At 40.4% G+C, this 23,579-nt stretch overlaps 1 protein-coding gene across 2 annotated transcripts; it reads right to left on the bottom strand.

The window, feature by feature from the left end:
• Positions 1-1,170: 1,170 nt before the first annotated feature.
• On the bottom strand, positions 1,171-23,579 carry ciita (class II, major histocompatibility complex, transactivator). Of its 2 annotated transcripts, none has more exons than XM_088937006.1 (21): positions 23,266-23,579; positions 15,361-15,483; positions 13,656-13,784; positions 13,438-13,482; positions 12,955-13,053; positions 12,768-12,824; positions 12,288-12,371; positions 11,508-11,657; positions 10,756-10,881; positions 10,298-10,351; positions 9,921-10,034; positions 9,513-9,584; positions 7,306-9,013; positions 6,476-6,655; positions 5,748-5,831; positions 5,382-5,462; positions 4,396-4,488; positions 3,864-3,947; positions 3,684-3,767; positions 3,170-3,253; positions 1,171-2,675 (listed from the first exon to the last, which is right to left on the bottom strand). In XM_088937006.1, exons 1-21 carry the CDS (start codon positions 23,537-23,539, stop codon positions 2,600-2,602), a joined length of 3,801 nt encoding a protein of 1,266 aa, XP_088793132.1. In that variant the 5' UTR covers positions 23,540-23,579; the 3' UTR covers positions 1,171-2,599. The 2 variants fall into 2 exon arrangements, with proteins under 2 accessions (XP_088793132.1, XP_088793134.1); XM_088937008.1 differs by lacking the exon at positions 23,266-23,579 and adding an exon at positions 20,385-20,453.

Genomic DNA, 23,579 nt, shown 5'->3' with positions numbered 1-23,579 from the left:
TACTGTCCCAGCTTGTTGCATACGTGTTCAGTTCTGTTCCAGTTTGGGAAATGGGGCTGCCAGGCCAGAACTTGTTCTCATATTGTAAGAACACCATCGTGAAACATGCCGCATGGGGCTGTACGCTGCCCTGCTGTCTCGTCCCGTTTGGAGAGGTGTACCTTTCCTATTGTCAACCAGAAAATGTAAACAGAAGCCTGCTGAAATATTTTCACGTGTTTCTAATTTTTTTTGTCCCCTCATTTCTGTGAACGGACGCAAATCTGAGTGACTTCGGCAAAACCAGTTCTGTAAAAAGAAACGTTTCTATGCTGGGTTTGACTGTATCTTATCGATTTAAAAGGAGATGCACTTCTTCAGTGAAAACTTCCTAGAAAAGTGTGGTTTAATACAGCGGGGGGGGGGGGGGTTAGTTAGAGGTTTGAGTTGTCATGTTCACTGGAAATAACCCCTTTTCCCACTTGTGCCTAGTGATTAAAACACAGGGTCTCTGTTAATAATGAAACTCAACCGTTAAATGACAGTTTTTACTTTTTCAAGGTTACTGACTTGAGACTGGTCACATGGGATTTCCCCCTGCTATCTGGGTTAAATATTGACAACTGTGAGTATTCTGTGTATCCTTCTGTGTAGGATATTCTATTCTGTGTAGCCTTGTTTTGGGAGGTTGGGCGGCCAGCCTGCTCGGAAACCCCCCCCGTTTGTACAACAGGAAACGATGGCAAGGGTGGAATAAACATGAGATCATGGGGCCGACGTCAACAATGCAGTTTTGTATGACTTTTTTTTTTTTTAAATGTGGCACACACACGTAATGCATGAAAATGATAACACGCGTGTGTCATTATGAGCAGTGCCCCCAAACCTTATCATCCAGGTTATTCTGGTTAACAGACCATTTTCCAGCTTAACAGTAGTATAATTGAATTAGCAGTTTCTTACAAGAAGGCATAAAACGGTGCCTCAGTTTTCCTCTTACTGTTTAGGTACGACAAGTACTTGTCTGATGGAATGTAATTTTCCATACAAAACTATTTTCCTTCTTACCGTAAGAATAAGAAGTGTACTTTGACACGGACTGTTGCTTTTCAGTCATTCAGACACATCTACAATCAAACTTACATTTCTTCAGTTTAGTGGACAGTGCTATGAAACACACATGAATGCCTCTCGTGGTGGCACGGCAGTTTTATTTTTAAATCAAGAACGTGGTGAAAATCACTGATGCGATCAGAAACAGATGGTGACAAAGTCACATCTGGTGATCACCAAAGAGCGACACACGCCGGCACAGCAGAGTGGAAATTTTCAGATTAAATATACACGACAGAGAAGCTGTGGTCCAAGCCTCCGTTTTTTTGTTTAATACTCTCATTCATCATAAATTCCAACACAGATAATAGTGTATGGCTGTTGAAGGAAGAGGAACAACACCCTGAATATGCCAAGCTCACAGTTGAGTTTAGTGCAAGAGTCTTAGCAAGTAACGCCAAACATTCTTAGTATAAAACACAGCTACAGTACATAAAAAAGAAAACAATTTTCGTACATTAAACACAGAAGCAGCATAACATATACATTTGTTTTCATTTCTACAGTATGTTTGAAGGCATTTACTGTATTGGAACAAGACATCACAGAGGTTAGGAGAGATCTAGATACTATATCTCACCCATGTATTGGCAGGACTTTAAAAAGGCCAACTCTCATAGTGTTTCACTTTTAATATTGTACATATAGTGTATATCTGTATTTACATCAAGCATATTAATACACTGTTCTAAAAAGCAGACAATTCAGTGTTAGAAATGTTAAACCTTGTCTTTAAATTCTAGTGCAATTCAGTAATTAAAAATATGTGGCCATAATGCCACAACAGAAATTGCTTTTTACAAAACAAACCTCTTCCTAGCCTTGGTCATTCTTCGAAAGATGCATTTTCCACTGTAATACATTTTTCTAGTCATGCCTTGCAAGATTAACCCTATTACACTGTATGCAGGGCATAGCTACATTTCCAGTAAAGAAAGTGCTGTAGTTTAGACCTGACTAGAAAGTGCAACTCATTCGTCAAACAATTCATAAGTAACAGTCCAATTCCAGCATTGGATTTTCAGTTATTTTTCTTTTTCTAAACATCCCCAACCATGGAAGACTTGCCACTCACCACTCCAACCCCTGAATCATCATAAGAGGAAAGATCACAGCCTGCACTGGAGCCCACATACCCCAGCTGACTTCAAACTCACCTCACCCTGCTACTGCTTGGCCAGCTAGGCTCTAGTCCTGTAGGAATCTTGGTCATACTGGGCGGCAGACTCGGCACAAGTGCAAACCAGCAAGCTGTGCTATAGATCCCACCTTCACACATACAGTAGTAAGGGCTTTTAATCGTTTCAGTGTCTCCAGAGGCCCTGGCCAGTTTATAGCATTCAAACTCTGAAAAGAGTCCCGCATTTCAGATACACGTATCACAGACTGGCGTATTCATCAGAACCCAAAATTTAAAATAAAAAGCCCTCCCGTGCAGCATTTGTGTGGAGCTTTTGTCCTGCTCTGCGCATTTTTCGTTGTCCTGATGGGCAGCAGCTTTGCTGTTCTAGAGCAGGTTGATCCGAGAATCCTTTTGTTTTAAATGTTCTAGAACTCCGTGTGGGATAGAATGATTCCACATTCTGAGGCAAGACAGGAAATGGAACACAGACATTTCACAAACGATTAACATAGAATCACAGAGGAAGTGAAAAGTGGACACAATGGTCATTTTAAGCCAACAGCCTCAATTGGATTTTCATAAAGTCTAAAATAATGTGTCATTATCTTTGTCTGCAACAGAACTTTAATAGTATGATATTAAAAATAAAAGGAATAGCTTCCTACTTTAAGAAATAGTGGCTGTAATCATATTGCTTGGGTTCTTTCTTCATACCAGTAAAAGGTCAGCATTCTCACAAAATACAATAGTGTATTTAGTATTTCTGAATGTATTCTTAGATCATGGTACCACAAATATTGTTTCAAACAAAACCTATTTAAAGCAAATGCCTTCAGAACTTTATGTGACACAGGGGCCTGATGCTTATGGCACCACTGCATTAGACTTTCGTTGCTTAAGGTTTTCCAGTGACTGCTGGGGATACAGGCACACAGCTGGTTTTGGGCTACTTACGCAATGCTTTTAATCCATGGACACCTCCTCAGACTTTCACTTAGCTTAAGGGCCCCAACATCTGTGATCTTGTTAAATTTCACACTAGGAATGAAAACATTACAATTCAGGCTTAGATATCGTTCGACACAGGCACATCCATAAGCTAAACCAGTCCTCAGAAATGTGCGATAAAATACTAGCGTAGCAAAAGCAGATATATAAAATCTATCTATAAAATACAGACCATTTTATATTCTAATACAATATATAATGCAAACACAAGGGAACAAGTAAGAGGTTCATTCCAGGCTGAAAAGAGAAGAAAGAAAACACAATGTTTCGGCTGTGGAGCCTTCTTCGGGTGTAAGAAAGACAGGGCAGTCAGCAAAGATAATATAGCCTGGGAAAACAAAAGCCAGGAGAGAGGAGGAGGCAGGAGCAGGGGAGAGGCAGAGTGGCCAAATACAGTATATTTGACAAACAGGACAGAGAAGCTCTGAAAAGCAAAAGGATCATTAACATGAAAACTCACTCCAGATCTGTGAGGGACATCATCTCTGGAAGTATCTGTGCCATGCTTTCTGCTCCACTGTCAGCAATTGAATTACCGTATAAGCTAGGTACAAGAAAGAAGAAATAATAAGAATTAAGAAAAAAATGGTAGTTCCTGTCCCACACATAAAAAAAAACCAACAGATCCTCCTGACTTTACCTGAGGCTCCGTAGTGCTGGAAGAGAGGGAAGAGTCTGAGCCAGTTTCTCAGCTCCTTGATCTCCAATGCAGTTCTGGGATAGGCTGGAAGAAAAGAGCAGCATGCTTGAGTGGCAGAGTCTTGCAGATGATAAGATACTGATTTTTACTGTTGTAACTTATATTATGAAGGTGTATGTTTGATAATCAGTAGATCAATTATTTATCACAGTGTTTTCATGTTGGTTATTACCTGAAGAGAACATTTCAAAATATTATTTTATAAGACACTGACTTCCTCTTACCCATTTGCCAAAGATAACTTCCTTTTAATCACAGTGGTTACTCAGTTTCATAACACACGTTCCTACTGTATATAACTACAGCAGAAGGGTCATATGAGGCACTGGATCAGACTATCCAGTAATCAGCCGGTCAAATAGAACAATAATCTAAAAAGGTCATGCAAACCACTGACAACAGGGCAGGGTTTAAATACTACTTAAATTTAGATTTAGAAACCACTTAAATTGTTTCAAAAGATGTGACTTACTTAAGAGTCTCAAGTGATGATAAGCACGGCAAGATCTCAGCCAGTTTCTCTGCTCCTCTGTCTCCTATTTTATTGCAAGTCAAGCCTTCCAGGCTGAACATAAAGAAAGTTTGATCAGCAACTGCAGTACTTAAATTAAAACAAACATTCAGTTCTGTGAAAAACAAAAAGGCAGGACACAATCTCAACTCCTTTATGCTTTAGACTCATGCCTGTCAAGGTCCAGGCATAGAAGAGCCTTGAGAAATGGTATAAAAATAAACATTTACAAGTAATGTTACTAATTCTGAACTGTCAATAGGTTAGAGATTGCTCAATATTCTAGAGATAAGAGATCACTTTATTGGCCATATACAATTTCTTGTATTAGGAATTTGTCTTTTCGCATACCCCAGCTTGCTCTCCATGAGACACACAGACAGGGAGAGAAGCCAGGGATCAGAGCGCAGGGTCAGCCATTTATACGGCGCCCCTAGAGCAGCTGGGGTTAAGGGCCTTGCTCAGGGGCCCAATGGAGTAGAATTCCCCTGCCGGCCGTGGGATTTGAACCAGCAACCTTCCAGCCACAGGCGCAGATCCTTAGCCACAATGCCACCGCTCTGGCCCTGTATTCTATACTGTAATACAGGGGCAAGGGCAGATGTTGAATCTTTTTCCATGGCCATATTTGGGTCACACCTCAAGGAAAGGGTGCCCTGCTGTCCTCCTGCCCCTCCTGCAATCATACCGGTCCTGAACAATTTAACACCTGTCTTGGGTTTGCTACCAGTGAAGAACACACCAAAAACTTGGGGAAAGACAGAAAAACTATGATTTTGTGCGGCTGTGCACAAGGATGACGGCAATCTCGGGCAGGATCTCCCTTGGGTGAGAGGGGCCAACTGGATGACAAGGAAGACATGGAGCCCAGTGAAAGAAGTGCAGATTCTGACAGGGGTGAAGGGTGCCAAAGCTCTACGTCAGCGAATTCTCACGGAATCACTTACTCTAAGTGCTGCAGCCACCGTAGAGTGGGCAGGACTTCCACAAGCCTTAGAAACCCCAAATATCCATTCTCTGGGCCCAGCCTGAAGAGAAAATAAACCAGCAAGTCAAGATCAAACCAAAACTGGATATCTTCTGCTACATAGACACCACATTCCTGTGACTGTTGTCAGTCTCAATACCCTAGCTGTATTAGAAAATGAAGGGTCAGAGCAGTCACTCTGGGTGCTCTTATATCCTAAAGGCTACCGTCAGCTCTACATTTTCATACTAGCAAAGGGCCAAGCTCAGTGCAGCTTATTCTAAAGTACCAGCTGACATGCAGGAACCCCACAGACCTCTGATTTCACACACACTCCAGCACTCACGCAAATTCCAGCTTCCGGAGGTTATTCACAGCTGGAACATGGAAGGTGTCCCCATCTGGCCTCGTCTCTGAATCAGCAGAGTCACTACAACACGAAAATGTCAACAGGTTTTGCAATTAGTCAGTAGTATTTGCAGTTTCACCATCTACAGTAATAATCTGTACTGACAAAAACTATTCAGGACAGTTATGTCATTTTTATCTCAAATGCTTTTTAGAAATCCAGATGCTTCCCTAATGTTCAATCCATTTATTTGGTTTTTCAGGGAATAGAAAGCAGATTACATGGTACCATATACGATAATGAACAAATGTGAACAGTCGCCAAGGCACGAAAGACTTGGTACCTAAACAAACTGTGTAAATCCAACAATAACAGTAAAACATGAGAAGAAAAAGGAAACCAGAGATGTGGAAGAGATAAGCAAAGAAAAAAAGAGAAAAATAAAAAAAGGTAGTGAAAGGACAGAAGAGGGAAGCCACAGTCTTCAAGGTCTTTCATACAGTATGTCCTTTCACACTCAGAGTACATAAAAAGCATACTATAGTATTGTAACAAGTAAAAGAACCCAAGGAACGCTCCACAGCAGAAACGTTGTGTTTCTTTTCTTCTCTGTTTTCAGCCCAGAATAAACCCTTACATGTTCCTTTGCTGCCTATGCATGCTGATGCAGCTCCCTACTTGAAATACAGTATTGTATTGTCTTGTATAGTTTATGGCCTCTTTACCATAAAAGCAGCTTCTTCTGTCTGTAGATCTGAACAAGCTGGTTCAAGTTTTCTACGTCACTGAGCTGTCTGGCTTTGAAAGGGTTAACAGTGAACTTGGCCACGGCATCTTTTAAGAGGTCTTTCTCCCCTGTCTGCTGCAAACACTCCCACAGGCTTATGGTATCAGCAACAGAAGCCCTACATAAGACAAGCAGATCAGAATAATTAACATAGTACGCCGTACATTATACACACTTGCTTAATTTAAGAAAAAGTATTAAGAATGACTTAAGAATGTATCAATTTTTCATTTAGACTAATTAATGTTGTTAAAAAAGTTGCAATAATTACACTCAAATCAAATATAGAGTATAAACTGTATAATGTTTAATGTTTAATGTATATATAATTAATAGTAATAATTGCTTACACTTCTATACCACTTTTCTGGATACTCCACTCAAAGTGCTTTACAAGTAATGGGGACTCCCCTCCACCACCACCAGTGTGCAGCCCCACCTGGATGATGTGACGGCAGCCATAGTGCGCCAGAACGCTCACCACACATCAGGTCTCAGTGGGGAGGAGAGCAGAGTGATGAAGCCAGTTCATACATGGGGATTATTAGGAGGCCATGACTGGTAAAGACCAGGGGGAAATTTGGCCAGGACACCGGGGTAACACCCCCTACTCTTTTCGAGAAACGCCCTGGGATTTTTAATGACCACAGAGAGTCAGGACCTCGGTTTTACGTCTCATCCAAAAGACGGTGCCTTTTTACAGTATAGTGTCCTCGTCACATATATAAGGACATTTATACAAGAACAAATTGATTTTTGATTCCTGACCTGAAAGATGTTACACAGTTTAATCCCACCAGCTCTCTCAGTCCTTGGAGGTCAATGGCTGTCTCCTGTATGTCAATGGAAAAATTCTTCTGGTTTTCTTTGGTTTCCTTCAGGAGGTACTTTAGAACAAAGACGTCAGGCGGGGTGAGAGGGGTGCCACTAAAAGAAAGCTCTTCGGGCAGTTTCTGAGCCAGGTTTCTCAGGAGTTTCGTGCTTCCAGTTTCATACACGCAGTGACACAGCTCCAGGAGGCGGTTGGCGCTCAGCTCAGACGGCCTGAGCTTCTCCAAGTGTGCTTCAATTGTGTTTCGCTTTGCCAGTCTCTTCTTGGTGCTGCCAGGAAGCCAATCCAAATGTTTCTGTGTCTTCTGGAACAGCAGCCCCATCATAAACCTCCGTGTGACATCCAGCCAGTCATCCTGGGGCTTCTTCCTCTTTTGCTGGAGCATGGTCTGTGACAAAAGGCTCTTATCATTGAGTTCTTTGGCTGCAGTGATATGCAGAGCTCCCAAGAAATTTTGCACAAACAAATCTGTAAATCCACAGCCAAACTCTTCTTCATCTCCCTTCCTCTTCAAAATATATGGTGTAAGAATCCCGCTGTTCAAGCCAAACTCTTTCAGCCCCGTGGAGCACAAATCTTCTTGGCTCAGGAGACAGCTGTGGTCCTTCACTCCTCTCCACGCCAGTGCCCCGAGCTTTGGAATATTCTGTTTCTCCTGCTTCTTACCAGGATCTGCTTTGGTTGTATTCATGTGCAATTTATGATAAAACACCTGCTGGTACAGTTCTGTAAGCGTTGATGGTAAGCTTTTCTTGCTACCCACATTTTCAAGAAGGAAGCATGTAAACCTGCATATTAAAGGGTTAAAACACAAAGCCGAGAGAAACTTGTGGTTTCTTACTTTTGTCCAAGCCCAGTCGTAGCATGAAGTATCCTTAAAATACCTTTCTGTGTAAAGTTGTATTTCCTCTTGTGAGAAACCACATAATTCAACGATTTTATCTACTTTGCCCAGAAACTGGTTCAAAACTTCTTTAGGCCTGGCAGCAATTAATATTGTGCTGCCAACAATCAGCTTCTTCTGAAACAGACCTGAAAACAACTGCTTAATTGTGTAAGCATCTTTTGTGGAACTGGTAGCAGGGCATTGTAAAAGACCCTCAGAGTCCTGAAAATCGTCAAATCCATCAAATATGATCAGAACCTTCTGTGGGTTGGAGAGTATGTATCTGAAGACTTCGTCGACATTTCTGGGAGGTGGTGCAGGGAAGACATCGAACAGCAGGTTCTTCAGGCTGTATGTTTTGTCCGGCAGATTCAACTTCTTGGTCTCAAAAAAGAAGACCAGCTCAAAGTGCTGGAAGTCTCCCTTTGACCAGTCCAGGCACAGCTTCTGGATGAAGGTGCTCTTGCCCATTCCAGCTTTTCCTAGCAAAGCAATCAACTCTTTTGGTTTCTGTCCTGCTTCCTCAAACAACTGGCTTCTCTTTATTTCAAATTTCCTTCTCTCTGCCATGTCAAAAAGTAGGAGCTCTTTTTCCTGGTATTTGTTGACATGTTTTCCTGTTCTGGTCTTAATCTGTCTCTGCACCAAAGGCACATCAATGTAAAGGGACTCCAGAGCTACTTCATTCTCCATGGCTATTAACTGGCAGTTGTCATACATGAAGGCCTTTGCTGTTGCAATATAGTCTTCAACACACTCTGAAAACATCAAAACAGAATTTAGAATCGTTAGCAATATTTACAAATTGGGGAGCATTAGTGGAAATAAAAATGGAATCATGCAGTAAAATAAAATCCACTTTATTTCTACATTTACATTCATTCCCGTCATTACAGCAGTTTCAGCTGAAGATTTTTTTAAATCGTATAGGATCCTATATTAATTTGTTTTCTGTTTTAGAATCTATTTCAATTATTTTGTAGGATGAGATCCCTGGATCAATTAACTACAAAATAGACTTGATAGGGCAAATGGCCTCCTCTTATAGACTTTGTTATATTATTACACAGCACTGAGATCATTTTTGTCATTCCCAAACTTTCAGCGACCAGATCATGTGCAGGAATAATGTTTACAATGGCATAATCACCAGGTTCTTGTCACTGTCGTTCACAACAATCGAAAAAGAACACATTTTACTTCTGTGTGATTCCACAGATATGATTCGAAGAACCAGAAAAGTAAAGAGGAACGTACTGGGCATTTCAGAACACTGAGAAGACTGAAGGGGAGGAGCTGTTGATCCTTTGTGGGGTGACATTCCAGTATCTGAAAATCAATCAGGAAGTCAGAAGGACCATTTCTGCAGCTCTGCAGCAATGTCTGTGGAGTCTAACACATTCTGTTCCTAACCGTGCACAGTCTTTTACGACAGATCTTAGAAGACATTACAAATCCATAGGCCACAAGAGCTCATCGTTTTCTCACACATTAAGCATGGCTTCTCACTACAGATCATTTAAGAATATGTATTACTGCACTGTTGTGCCAAAGTCTTAGGTATCTTAAAATGTCTAACTCAATCAAGAAAATACAAGATGTCTTGATGCTACAGGCTATTTTGCACTGCACTAAATCCACACCATCATAAAAAACGCACCGTACCTGCTGTAGAAGCCGGGGAGGAGACTGATGCAGGAGAAAGAGTGCTTATGGAATCCGCAGAGGAGATAACAGAGGTCTGGTTCACACTCTCTGGGCCCACAACTGACCCTGGAGCTGAAGAAGAGAAGACAATACAACCCCTGTAACCCAACTGCTTTAAGACAGCAGTGTTTTAAAAACATGCCCTCTGTTCCACTGTGCTGAACAATTAAATACGATCCCCCTTCCCTGCGCTGAATGATTAACTAAGAAGGCTTAATGTACCCACAAGGAGAGCCTACTTTGTCCTTCCCGTCCCTGGTCTGGAACAAAGCTCTGTAGCATGTGCAGATGCCTCTATACCGTTTCATCGCTTGTGTAGTGGTCGTGTCATTTACCTGGGGAGCTCGGAGAAGCCTGAGGCTGAGACGAAGTGAGTGACACAGGAGGCACTGCAAAGGAAAGAGTCGTGAGAAGAGAACAGAACAACAACAAAAAAAGCACACCTACAGAGCTGCTCACGTTACCAGGGATATCACGGAAGGAAAAATGTAGGCACAGAGAGAACCAAGCCAGTCACAAAACAGCACACAAGAAGTAATCCTTGTCATCAATACTCATTCTAACTAAAGAAACCTCACATACACTGCAAATTTAATACAGTACATTCACTCATAAATCAAAGGCCATTGTGTGGACATACAAAATGTCACTGCCTAATGAATATTAGCTGTGACTACATTATTTTGAGTAAAAGAAGAATTCTAAACCTGCATGATTAGTTAATTTTCACAAGAAAAATAATTGTAGTATGTAGTATAATTCACATTTCCAGTGAGACCGGTACTTGACTCACCTAGCACATAGGTGGGTCCTCTTGAATTGACAGAGCTGCCTACAGGAGAGGTGTGCGGTGTGGCGATTATGTGTTGTGTGAAAGAAGGGTAAACCTGGACTGCAGCGTTGTTCATCACAAAGCTGCCTGTGAAAGAGCAGTGAAGGGAAAGATCTCCGTCATCATCACCATCAAAATCATCGCCCTCCACACCTCCAACACCACTGTCGTTATCATCATAATCACCATATAAAATTCACTGAAAGTGTTGAGTTTCCACACAACATCAACCAAGATCACTAAGCAGTGCTTGGGCTGATCTTTAAAAAAAAACACACGGTGATAAATATTTGTAGTACCAAATTATTATTTGGTAGTTTGTAGTATTCAAAGACAGATAAGTAAAAAGACACAGTTACATTAAGATTACCCATGTGCTTGAACTCCTGAAGGTTTTCTCATACAAATGTTGCTACCAGAAATTCCAATGTGTTGCTCACGTTTAGCCAAACACTGTTTATATAAATAGGATGATATTTACAATCTAAAGAGTAGTAGATTTACTAAGTCCTTCTGGATTTTCAAACATTTGACTATTTTGGATCTTCTGGGCTGGCAGTCATTCTAAAAGTTCCTTGATAGTGAGCTCAAAATTGAAACCCGATTTGTATGGAGTCTCTCATTGACATCAAGACTTCATATTGGCAAATGACTTCATCTAAAGCAAGTGTTTCACTGGCAGTGGCAATGTACAGTCAGGCGCACACACTTACTAGTGCAGTGTGCAATAAGTGTTGGACTTCCATTTGCAGGGATAGAAAACTGCAGAACCTGAGGAACTGGGCTTGAATTTATCTGCAAGACTCCCTGAGCAGCAGGCAAGGTCATTAAGCTACAAGTGCTCACTGCTGGAGGACTGATACCTGTCAAAACACAATTTAATTAGAAACATTCTTAGTCACCAAACAGGCAGCCTTTAAAATTGTGCGACAACATCAGAAATAAAAAGGAAATGACAACAATAAAACCACAGGCTCCTTAACGAGAAGCTATTCTAACTATTCTAGCTTTCTGTTGTGATCACCTGTAGTTAAAAAGGACAAGTAAAACTGTCAATATTATCTTATTATATTACAATGTGATCACGGGAGCTTTATGTAGGACATATGTTTTTTATAGACAGTAACAAAACTAATCAAACAGCTGTAAATTACAAGCCTTACAGACTCAACAGTTGGAAATGGATGAAGAAATCCACAATTGAATCAGCAAAATTAAATTAGTTCTTCTTTAGCATTTGGCTCAAGGCAGAGTTTGAAACAGCTGACAGCAAATTAAAAAAAATCGTATTTATAACTGTATTTTTCAGTTAGCAACACTGTGATTGAAAGCTGAAAGCACAAAAAGAGGAGAGCACTACTTTTCAGTAGAGACAAGACTTTGCCATCTGTTGTGCTAAAGAGGTCACCAGAGCACAATTGCCTGAAGTGGTTTCTCAGTGCAAGAAGAGCATTTCCTGTTTACAACTGTCATTTAAATCACTGTGAAATCACCTTTATTTGGCAGACTGTTTGTGACTTCAAGACATTTTTTATTTCTCTTGTTCAGTTTCGGAGTCCTCCGACAGTGTCTGGGATCTGGAGGAACAAAACACGAGAACGGTTCAGTTCATCTCCAGTGCAAAGTGTTGCTATTCTCTGCTGCTGAAAAAAAGCTGAATACCAAGAATTAGGGACAGTGCAGCAGTACTTGCTTGCCATTTTCTTCTGTCTCAAATATAAACTGAAATGTAACACTCATGCAATTATATTTATATTATATTATTTTTCAAATACTTATAATACTTATGAAGTGCATTATGAACAAATGCAAAGTTATTTCAACATACTATATTAAAAAACCTAATTGCAGTAAAAAATTGCATTTTGCATCCAAAATGCCCCTGCAATACTATGCTTAACTTAAATGGTAAGCAAGAGCCATAGTGTATAATGTACAGACAAATTATAAAGTAAAAGCAAACTGGAGTGTACCTCTTCTGCGTTTTAGCTTGGGTGAATCGTCAGAAATGATTCCAGTAGAATTGTGATCTGGAATTTAAGAAAAAGTAGGAACATTTCCTCAAATACTCCGTAAACAAAATCCCAGTAATATTTTCTGCAGACACATAAAAAATTAATGGTTTTGCGTGTTCCACTCTGTGAGGGTTTTACTGCTCACCTCTTTTTTCACAGTTTGTCTTTTTTACTTTTGTTTCGTGGCTTATTGTGTCCAAACCAGTAGCTTCTGGCGTTGTCGCTATCATCTCAGTTTCACCTGCTATTTTGAAAAAAAAAAGCAGAAGTGAAATTTGATATAGACACAGTCACTATAAAAACTAATACTAAACATTACGCACTAATGCTACAAGCATTCAGATATGAATAAATATCATTACAATTAACCAAATTGTTACTGGCAAAGAATATTTTTTTGTGCATGAATAAGCTTAGAATGTCAACATCTAGCTGTTACATATTTAGAATATAAATATTCTCCTTTGATTATCCATACTGCAATGCTCTGCCACATTCACAAAAAACCCTGCATGTGACATAAAATGTTTTCCTCAGACTTTTCCGAAAGAATATCCCTATGTTCAGTCTGCTTTAAAGGAAAGCGTGCAAGATCTATAGTTTGAAAGATAACGATTGAGTCACTTACTCAAAATCTCTGGTTGGTCATCCTGCAGAAACCTGAGAATCCTCTCTGAAATAAAAAAAAACACTTGTTTACTGAGTAGCCTATAGCCAAGAGAAATGCTTACATATATTATGAGTAACTATTAAACTATCAGAAGGCTGAAAAGACTTAAGCTCATTTACTATTTAATAGAAAATAGTTCCAATGGATAGTAGGTGTGGGGTTGTAGGATGAGTTACCAATATTCTCTCGGTCTTCCAAGGGCTGGGAGCTCGGAGAGTAGCAGCACTCAAGCTCAGCGTCAAAGGGTGAGCACAGCAATCCGAGGAGATTGGGAGACTCCAAAGACAACTGATTGCCATCGTCATCTGCATTCACAATTATACATGAAAAGGATTCAATTGACACACAAACAACAGAACGTTTCACACGATATTCAGTTCAAGAAACCTGTATATCAAACAATCTTCAATTAAGAGAAGAAGCATACCATTATTACAAATGTTACAAGGGATCTGCATAGTTTTCCATTTTTAATCCGTCAATGTACAAAGTGAGTGTACAAAACATTAGGGACGCCTTCTCTTTCCTCGAAATAGACGGACCAGGTGAATCCAGGTGAGAGCTATGATCCTTAATTGATTTCACCTGTTAAATCCACTTGAATCCAGATTTTTAGGGCTTGAGACAAGAGAGACTTGGATAGTGTATGTGAGGGAGAATGGGCAAGAAAGCAGATTTAAGTGCCTTTGAATGATGGAAGTGCCAGGGGCTTTTTTTCAAGCTCAACAGTGTCCTGTCTGTATCCGGAACAGTCCACCACCCAAAAGACATGCAGCCAGTGGCCAGCCAGTGGATGAAAATGGCTCATTGATGAAAGAGGTGAAAGGAGGCTAACGCGAATTGTGCAGATCAACAGACGGTCTACAGTTAGTCAACTGACAGTCCAGCACTACATTGGTGCCAAAATACCCATAAAAGAATACACAACTCGTAGCACCTCGACACGAATGGGGTAGGGCAGCCGACAACCTTACAGAGTTCTCCTGCCTTCAACAAAAAACAAGAAATTGTGGTTTCAGTGGACTAAGGAATGAAAACATTGCACACTAGAGGATTGGAAAAAAATTGCCTGGTCTGATCAATACCGGTTACAGCTGTTTCACGCTGATGGGAGGACCTGAGCCTGGAGGAAACAACATGAGTCCCTGCCTCCATCATGCGGTGTGTCAACATTGCAGGCTGGAGGTGGTGTGATGGTGTGGGGAGTGTTTTCAAGGCACATATTGGGCCCCTTGATAAAAGGGGAGCAACGTTTGAAAGCCACAGGATAGCTGAACGTCACTGCCGATCAGGTGCATCCCTTCACGGCAGCAGTGTATCCATCTGGGAATGGATTTTGTCAGCAGGATAATGCCCCATGCCGCAAAGCTAAGATTGTCCAGGAAGGATTCCATAAACATGACAGTGAATTAAGCTTAATGCAGTGGCCTGCCCAGGCGCCAGATCTCAATCCAATTGCACATCTGTGGGACGAGACGGAACAAGCTATTCTGAGTAGAGATTTCCTACAAGCCTACTCAACACAACTATGGAAATGAGCTGGACTCGGCATGGGCCAGCATCCCTGTGGATCGCTTTCAACACGTTGTTGAGATGTCCTGATGAACTGAGGCTGCTCTGAGGCAAAAGGGGGTGCACCCCAATATGTTTTGTCCACTCAGTGTATAATCAGGAATGCTGTACAGCGGTTTCGCCATTGGTGTAGGATAAAGAGACTTTAACAGCAAATTCATCTAAGGATCTCACCCAGCTGTTTTGAGAAAGAAACCAGGGTATCGGCTTCCCCAGGCTTTGTAGCTCTTGCTGAATCTCAGTGAAGGTAATACATCGTTGCCCCTCTGTTGTTAAACCGTGGTCTTATTTCCAAACCTCTAGCCCTACCTGTGGGGAAAGAGTCATCTGAAGACAGGTACAGCTCTTCCAGAGGCAAGAGGGAGTCAGCATGCAGCAGGTCCAGTTCGGCCGGCACCAGAGTCTCCATGGCTGTCTCCTGAGTCCTGGGACCTGCAGTGATCACATTGACACAGTTGGACTGAGGTGCCGAACGGAAGATCAAGTACATCATTTCTTCAATCTTACAGCACATCAGGGGTCCCCAAAGCACCAGAGTTTACATACTGTATATCCATGTGGGGCTTTAAATTTAAAAATCGCTTTATTACACATGAAAGAAGTGATGGTCAGCTACAAAACTTTTCAATGGGACAGAGTTCTTCTGGGCCTACAGTCAAGGTGCCAGAGGTTATTGTACCTTTTAACAACAGCTTCAAATAATATGTTTGAATATTCCTGAGGGATAAACTGGTAGATAAAGTAGCTACATAACAGGAAAAGTATACAAAAAAAATCTAGGTCTATGTTAGTTTTGGATCCAAATGATAAGATTATTTAGAAAATGGACAAGATTAAGGATTTAGGATTTTGCTATTTGGCTTCTTGCACAAACTAAATTGAAATTCACCCTCTGAATCTTGACTGTCCCCACTGGAGACAGGTGGAGCCAGGTGAATTACCACTGGAGACAGGTGGAGCCAGGTGAATTACCACTGGAGACAGGTGGAGACAGGTGAACTACCACTGGAGACAGGTGTTTCTGGGAATAAGCTAAAGGTTCTGTTTTGTTCTCAGACGACAATAATGTAGATACTGGGCTCCTCCCCTCTCCGAAAGAATGACAAAGCTGGCAGGTAAGAATAAAATTCCTGCTTCACAATGACCAGCCCTTTGATATGCTCTCACCAGGAAATAAATGATCATAATAATATACTTGCCAAAATGTTAGCTATCTAGCTCATGTTAGGTTGGTCCAAGTCCATGTTCAAACTGTAAAACTATGCAAAGAAAAGAGGGAAGTAGCTCATGTTCAGCCTAAAACAACACCTGGCTGTTCATTTATATGGTGGGCATTTTTGTAAAAAGCTTTGCAGTCTTTTTTTATAGCATGTCAAAGAAATCTGGCTGTAGAGATTAAATGTTAAAAGGAGGAAAAATTGAAACTCCATGAAGTCACTCAAAATAAATATCCTAAAGCAAATACAGCATAACCACAAGCAGACCCAAAGCAACCCCCATATTATTAATATTAAGAAATTAATTTGCTTGTATCTATTGAAAATGGATACATTAACAAAAAGTGTTTTCTATCTAGCACTAATTCAAAGAAATGGCATTGTGTCCAAGTGGACATGATGGACACTATTCAGCTGTCTCTATCTGACTATCGCTGGCAAATTCAGACATACTGTACAACCCCGATCTGCTTCACAACACTACTTCTGGGAACCTCTGAAGCATGTTCACACCACAACAGGGTTGTGCTAGCTGCTATTTTAAACCACTCAGAAAAACAAACCACTGAAAGATGTGATGGAGATCATATTAAAGAGTATAAAATGGATAGTAAGTATATTTATTGCGACAGCTAAACCTCCAAAAGCCAGAAAAAGACAAAGACATGAATATATTAAATTAATAAATCCCTACAAGAGTTTTGTAGAGGACTGCACATGTTAGTCATACAGATAGATTGCAGCTGAGCAGAAAGATTCAGTTTCAAAACATGGAGTTTGTGGCACCAGGACAAGAGATATCAATGAGAGGAAACACATCAGCAAAGTCAACCTTCCAGCCTGTATGTAACTAAAAGTACAGGCATTTTGGGGGGATTTTCAAACTGTTGTTTGTTTTTCTGAACCTTCCTATTGTATGAATTGCAGTCACCATTAATTATGTTTAACTGGACCGTTAGCACAGAGCTGAAACTATCCCATCAAATACATTTTAAAAATACACATTTTCATTAAAGCAAACATCTATGAGAGCTAACACTGGAAGAAAGTTTGCTTCTTTAAATGCCACATACATGATGTTGCGTGCATATTAACAAGGTTTTAGAAGATAAGTGTATATCACCTGACTAAAAACAACAACAAAAAAGCTGTACAAGTTCATAAATATAAGTCTGATTATACTCTACATATGACTTTTAAATGTTCACTTGTCAAACCATTATTGTTCCATGAACTAAGTCTGAATGAAAGAAAAAACACAACTGAATTAAAAGAGAAGTGTTTAACAAAAGCAGGAAGGCTTAGTTAAAAAAAACAAACTAGAAGCTTGTTATTTATAGATCCCCCATCTGAGAACTGATTTCAATCTTTGCACTAAAATGTAAAATTTGCCACTTTGTAATAAGAGAAACCAGTGTCAGGTCCTCCAATTCTTCCACGTGAATTTCTATTATAGCAGAGATTCACTATACAAGCAATAAGTCCTCCACTGTTAGAAAATTTATTTTAACTGTAGGAGAGTAAACGATAACCATTTAACCTGCTCATTGGTGGTGGTGGAGGGGAGTCCACATTACCTGTAAAGCGCTTTGAGTGGAGTGTCCAGAAAAGGCGCTATATAAGTGTAAGCAATTATTATTATTATTAAAGGAAGCAGAGTGGTACTGTAAGTGAAATAATGCAACTGGAGCCCACAGAAGAGACACAAGACTGACAGATGTTGTTCCCTTTCCCACAAGGATGCTGGCGTTGTTTTTGTCAACATGATGAGAAGATCAAGCAACAATGTCACCTGACAGCTTAATTACTCTCAGCGGCCTAAACCTCACAAAAATGCTGTATCTTGGTATTCACCAGGTGTTAAATCACTTGCTGGGATTAACAAAGCTCCTTCTTCCCAGAATGGCCTGTGCTTATCACGATCTGGGGGCTCCTCCTTATGTGGAAACAATGTTCAAACAGGAAAAGACAACTACATCTTGGCCAGAGAAAGGCATGGTAGCTGCAGCACTGTAACACCATCGCTGCCTGTATTTCAAATGTGCAAATAAGTTTTTCATTGAGGAAACAAACACATTAAGCAACATCCACAACACAAAACATCTTTTACGAATATAAGATTACAATCCATGTTTAGTTTACTATAAATAGCCAGATTATTCTGAATGATTCTGTATTAGGATTTAAGATTTAGGAACTCACCATTCTTATTTTGTAGTTATAAATATAGGAATATATATATTTTTTGTTAAAAACATTCACTGATTTGAATTCCACTACATTGGCTGAACAGCAGTGAGTATAGTGCCATTATAGTGCTGCTTACCCATGAGTATGAGATCCAGGGGGTGGATTTCTGACCTCGGTGCCCTGCTGTGTGGAGTTTGCATGCTCTTGTTGTGCTCAGGTATATTGTCTCTGGGTGCTTTAGTTTTCACCCACCACCCCAAGGGGATTTTGGTTTGGATACTTCCACTCTTCCCTCTAAGGGTTCAATTCCTTGTTCTCCTGAGGAAGGGATCTGTCCACACCACCTCATTACTGTTTAATATATTACTATGTAGTATATAACAAAAGAATAAAGAACGCCTGTGACTCATTTTTGCTATTTTGTTTTCTTTTTTCGGAATGGATGATAATGACCCACTTTATATTAATATATCATTGATGAGAGGAATCCAACCCACCGTCTTGGTGATGCGGACATTAAAACTGCATTTAATGAGTAAGTGTTATTATAAATGATATGTATAATATGGCGTCCCGGGTTTTTCCAGTGTTCCATATTGGTAATATATATAAATCTTAAGACGCTTCTCTTTCTGTCGCAAAATGATGAGCGTCCCCTGTTTCCACACTACGACTGTCGGGACTCTAGTTTGAATTTCCCACATCTCTATAGTTGCTTTCTCTCTCTCTTTCAAACACACCTCTCATCGAGCGCTGTACTGTCGCTGTTCTGCAACAGAAAGCAATAGTAAACCCGATTCCTCCCTTCTCGAGTAACAATAACACGAACACGCTCCCGGGAAGTCCCAAAATTCACGGGCATTAGTCTTAAGTGTAAGAATTGCCAGTAGCCGAAAGTAATCTGCTCATTTATTGATTTGTTTAACATTATGGACACAAGCTTTACAGTCAAACCCGGTCTTAAATAAAATCTTCGTTTGCTCGTGTGTCTGTTTTTATTTGCTTCCAGGGAAACCAATTGTGTATTCAATAAGGTGGGGATGCAAGCAATACTTTCACTTTCATTAAAATGGAGCGCGTCGCGGTGTACAAATCCATCCCTGGGCATTGCATGAACAACAACAAAAAAAAAACACCTGAATCCTAATGCTCAATTAATAAAATCTCAATTAACAAAGGCGAGGGTATGGATTTTCTCTACTTGTTTTAGCGACTGAAATAAACAGGTGTGCACAATACAAGTCAAGGCAGCGCGACCCACCATGTTTGCGGGGCTGGTCTCGCCCTCCCTCATCACACGCACCAAAACACAATTAAGGTTTATGACCTTAAAACAATGGAGAATTACTCAGTTAAAGCGCCTCAGGAGTAATAGCTGGTTGTCCTCTACTTAGAATTTGACAGCCTTTCAAAACCACAGCTACACCTGCTATTGCTCTCTATAATTGGACTTGACTTTTTCGCAAGGGTACCTTTTGGGACAAGGAAAAATGATCAAACCCTTAAAACTTCTTCTAAAATTAAAATGGATAGGCGTGTCCGAGCTATTAAATAAAGGTTAATAATGTTTCCTTTTGAGCATGATTTATGAGCAATTACGTTTTCCAAATGCCAATAAAAGGAAGACTGAGTAAAACACTTCAAAACTAAAGAGAAAAAAAATAGCAGTGTGCTAATTAATTCTGGAAGCAGAAAATCAGCTTGCAATTAAACGTCGTTGCAACTAAGGAAACGGATTTCTCGTCAGTTTTCCCTCTGTTTCTTCTGTTAGAGGAGTGTAGCGTATCGAAAAAGGAAATAGACTAACACACAAAGCAAACCGTGTTCAAGTTCTAAACTATTCAACCTAGACATTTCTGTCCAAAGTTAAAAGCACAAACACCAAACTTTCTTTGCTATAACTTCGTAAAACAGGGGAAAAGGTACCTGCAATGCGTGCTTTCATTGAATCCCAAGTACCATTTCAGCGCTTCCAGCAAAGTGATGTTCTCGTGTGTATCGTTTCTCGAGTGATGCCAACGCGTCGTGGTGGTGTCTGAAAATGGGGGAACTGTCCAAATAATCAAAATCGTACTGTAGCACGCAGACAACCAGCTCTTTTACTTTCGCTATCGCTCTGTGGAGCGCGTCAGCAGCCCCACAGCCTAAGACCCGTGTCATGCCACACTGCTCACTGGAATCCACACGGCTTTTTTGCAGAATGTTTCGTTTAATCCTCATTCCGCAACAGCCCACGGCGACTGCCGATTACACACTGTAATTGCACTTCTGAAACCAGTCGGTCACCTTCTAACATTTCTTTCGCTGGCTGTATTGAGCTCCGTGAATTTGCCTGTCTCGCAGCCCGAAGGAGTATGACTGCTAGTCGGTATCGCTACCTACTGTATCAGCCCTTGTTCTGCACATCAGACGAACAGATCGCATTAACACTTCGGTCTCACGATAATTTTTATTATCTCCTGCTATATAACATAAACCCGAGAGCTATGATCAAATCTTCTTTGGGAAAACATGGTTCTGGCTGTGTTGTTCCGCTCTTTTAATTAAATTAAATTTAATTAATACATAGCTTCATCAGTATTAACATCTGACACCAGAATGTTAGGCAACGGCCAAAGATACAGTCTAATACTCAAAGACTAAAAGATTGAATAAAAAGCCAATCTTAATTATCTAAAAGTCAATCTTAATGTCACCCTACCCAAAACAGATACATATTCATGCACAGAAATGCTGAAATTATTTTACCCTTAATTAATGTGAACATTTAATACGTCAGCTAAATTTGTAATAATACATTGGAATCAATACTTCACATACTTTCAAATTTTAGTTTTCACACTTTAGAAAAGGCTTTTTTCTCGTGTTAGTATTGAATCTGAAATGGATATTCTCTTAATTATTTCTGCAATGGCGTTGACAGTCCAGGTTCAAGCATTCATGGCAAAATTAATTTCTTGTCAACCGAAGTGATTTACAGTCAATTACAGTTGAAAACGTTAAAGTAAACGCACTCCCAAAGTAAGCAATGCATCACAAAGACGATCAGTGTAAAAACACCTTTCTAAGGATAAACTAAACACACATTCAAGGCTTAGCATTAAATCAAACAAGTAGAATAAGACATACAGGGGATTTCTGGCAGAAAGGAAAAAAGTCTAATCATTACCACTAATCTGAAGTGATAAAATCTCACAGTTTGCAAGAAGGAAATATACAGTAAGCCTTGCAGTGTCCCAGTGACATTCCATGTCCTACCTGCAAGTTGGGCACCTGCCAAAATCTCAGCAAAACCGGCTGGCGGCCCCAGTACAAACCATTGAACAAGCAAAAGAAGAGAGTCTGAGGCAGGTGTAGCACCGTGTGGTTAACTTGGAAATCTATGGTCCTTTCAGTTTAGTGGGCTTGTTAAGAAGCAGTGTGAGATAATGTGACGTGATCTGAAAACCACAATGAGTGAGACGTTGCCTTTACTATGTCAGTTAAAGTGCTCCTCCTGTTATCTAAGTGTATTAAAAAAAACATGAAGGGGGATGATTAAAGCTTTCTAAGCCTTAGTTTTTCAAAAGTAAACCAGTAGTATAAAAGAGCGACGTATATTAACACTGCAGAGGCACAGGGTGGGAGACATGAGTTTGAACACCCACCTATGTGACGTGACACTACTATAAAAGAGTGATGTACAGTATATTAACTCTGCAGAGGCACAGGATCGGAGATATGAGTTTGAACACCCACCTATGTGACGTGACACTAATATAAAAGAGTGATGTACAGTATATTAACTCTGCAGAGGCACAGGATCGGAGATATGAGTTTGAACACCCACCTATGTGACGTGACATTTATAAATAATCAGAAAAAAAACAGATTTTTATAACCTTTTAATTAATATATTTTCCATATAGTAGTAATTGTACAGTTTAGAATGATAAAATCGTGTTTATGGGATAACAGTGTGGACTGAAAAGAAGGAAGATTTTTTTATTCCTGTCTGCTACATTTCTTTCTTCATACTTTCGAATTTGCTCATTAAATTATACCGTCACGCATACATGCACATAAACATATGGTGCCAGGGTGACGTTGTGTCTAAACACTTCTCATCAACAGATTGAAGCTACTTCTGTAAGAATATCATGTGGTTATTGTTCATTTATTTATTCCTGTTTTTAATAACATACTCAGAAATATTTGTCATTGTTCTTGGCATTGTCCCGATTATGCTGTAAATTGAAAGTGACTCCTCACTTTCCTAACATCTGAGGCACCACTGCAGGAGAGCAGAAGCACAGTACCTGCAGTGGCAAAAAAAAAATTGCACTCTCTCCATAACAGGCTCAAGACAGACAAACATTTTTCAGCCAATTCCATTGTTAGTGGTAAGTTCCCTTTTGCCTGAAATAACTTCCTGCAGTGTCTGCACCCATTTTCTGAATTATATACGTGGTGGAATAAGAATTTCCTCCCCTCAGAAAACCTCCTTTGATACACTAGGACATGTTTTGAGCACTGTGATTTCACACTCATTTATAAAGACATTAATAAAATATTGGCGTTTTCTTTCTTAATCAGATTCCTGCCCAAGACAACAGATACACTTTTAATCTACTTGCCCTTTCAGAAGACAGCTTGCTTTCTTAATTTGTCATACATGCATCAAGCCAGTGAAAAACAGAACTAACGTATGGATTGGGAAGGTGAATCAAAATGCAAAATGGGACAGACTGTGAAAGGAGAAAAGACAGAGGCAGGCAGAAACACACCAGTTGGTGCTGGGCACAGGAAAAAGGCGTGCAGAGCTTACTGGCGGAGCTGGCTGTCCCCTTTGTCCTGCGGTTGGGCAGTCTGGTGAGGACAGACTGTATAGTGCTGTGGCAAACATTCCATTTTTCCCACACGGGCAGGGATATCCTCCTGGCCAGGTCCTCAGCATCCTTCTCCTCGGAGAGACACAAGTAGTAGTCCTTGGAGAGGATCTCAGCCTTCAGTAGGTCCGCGAGGAAGCCCTGGATCTCCCCTGAGGAAGCACTGCCAAGTGTCCTCCTCACTTTGTTTAGAACATCCTCAAAGTGAATCATGCCTGAACAGCAAAGGTGCTGTCTCTGTCTAAGAGATATT

The sequence above is a fragment of the Atractosteus spatula genome, chromosome 18 (genome assembly GCF_055471065.1).
Source record: "Atractosteus spatula isolate fAtrSpa1 chromosome 18, fAtrSpa1.hap1, whole genome shotgun sequence".
Taxonomy (NCBI): Eukaryota; Metazoa; Chordata; class Actinopteri; order Semionotiformes; family Lepisosteidae; genus Atractosteus; species Atractosteus spatula.
The sequence above is the reverse complement of the archived record's forward strand: the minus strand, read 5'-3'. Positions and strand labels throughout refer to the sequence as shown.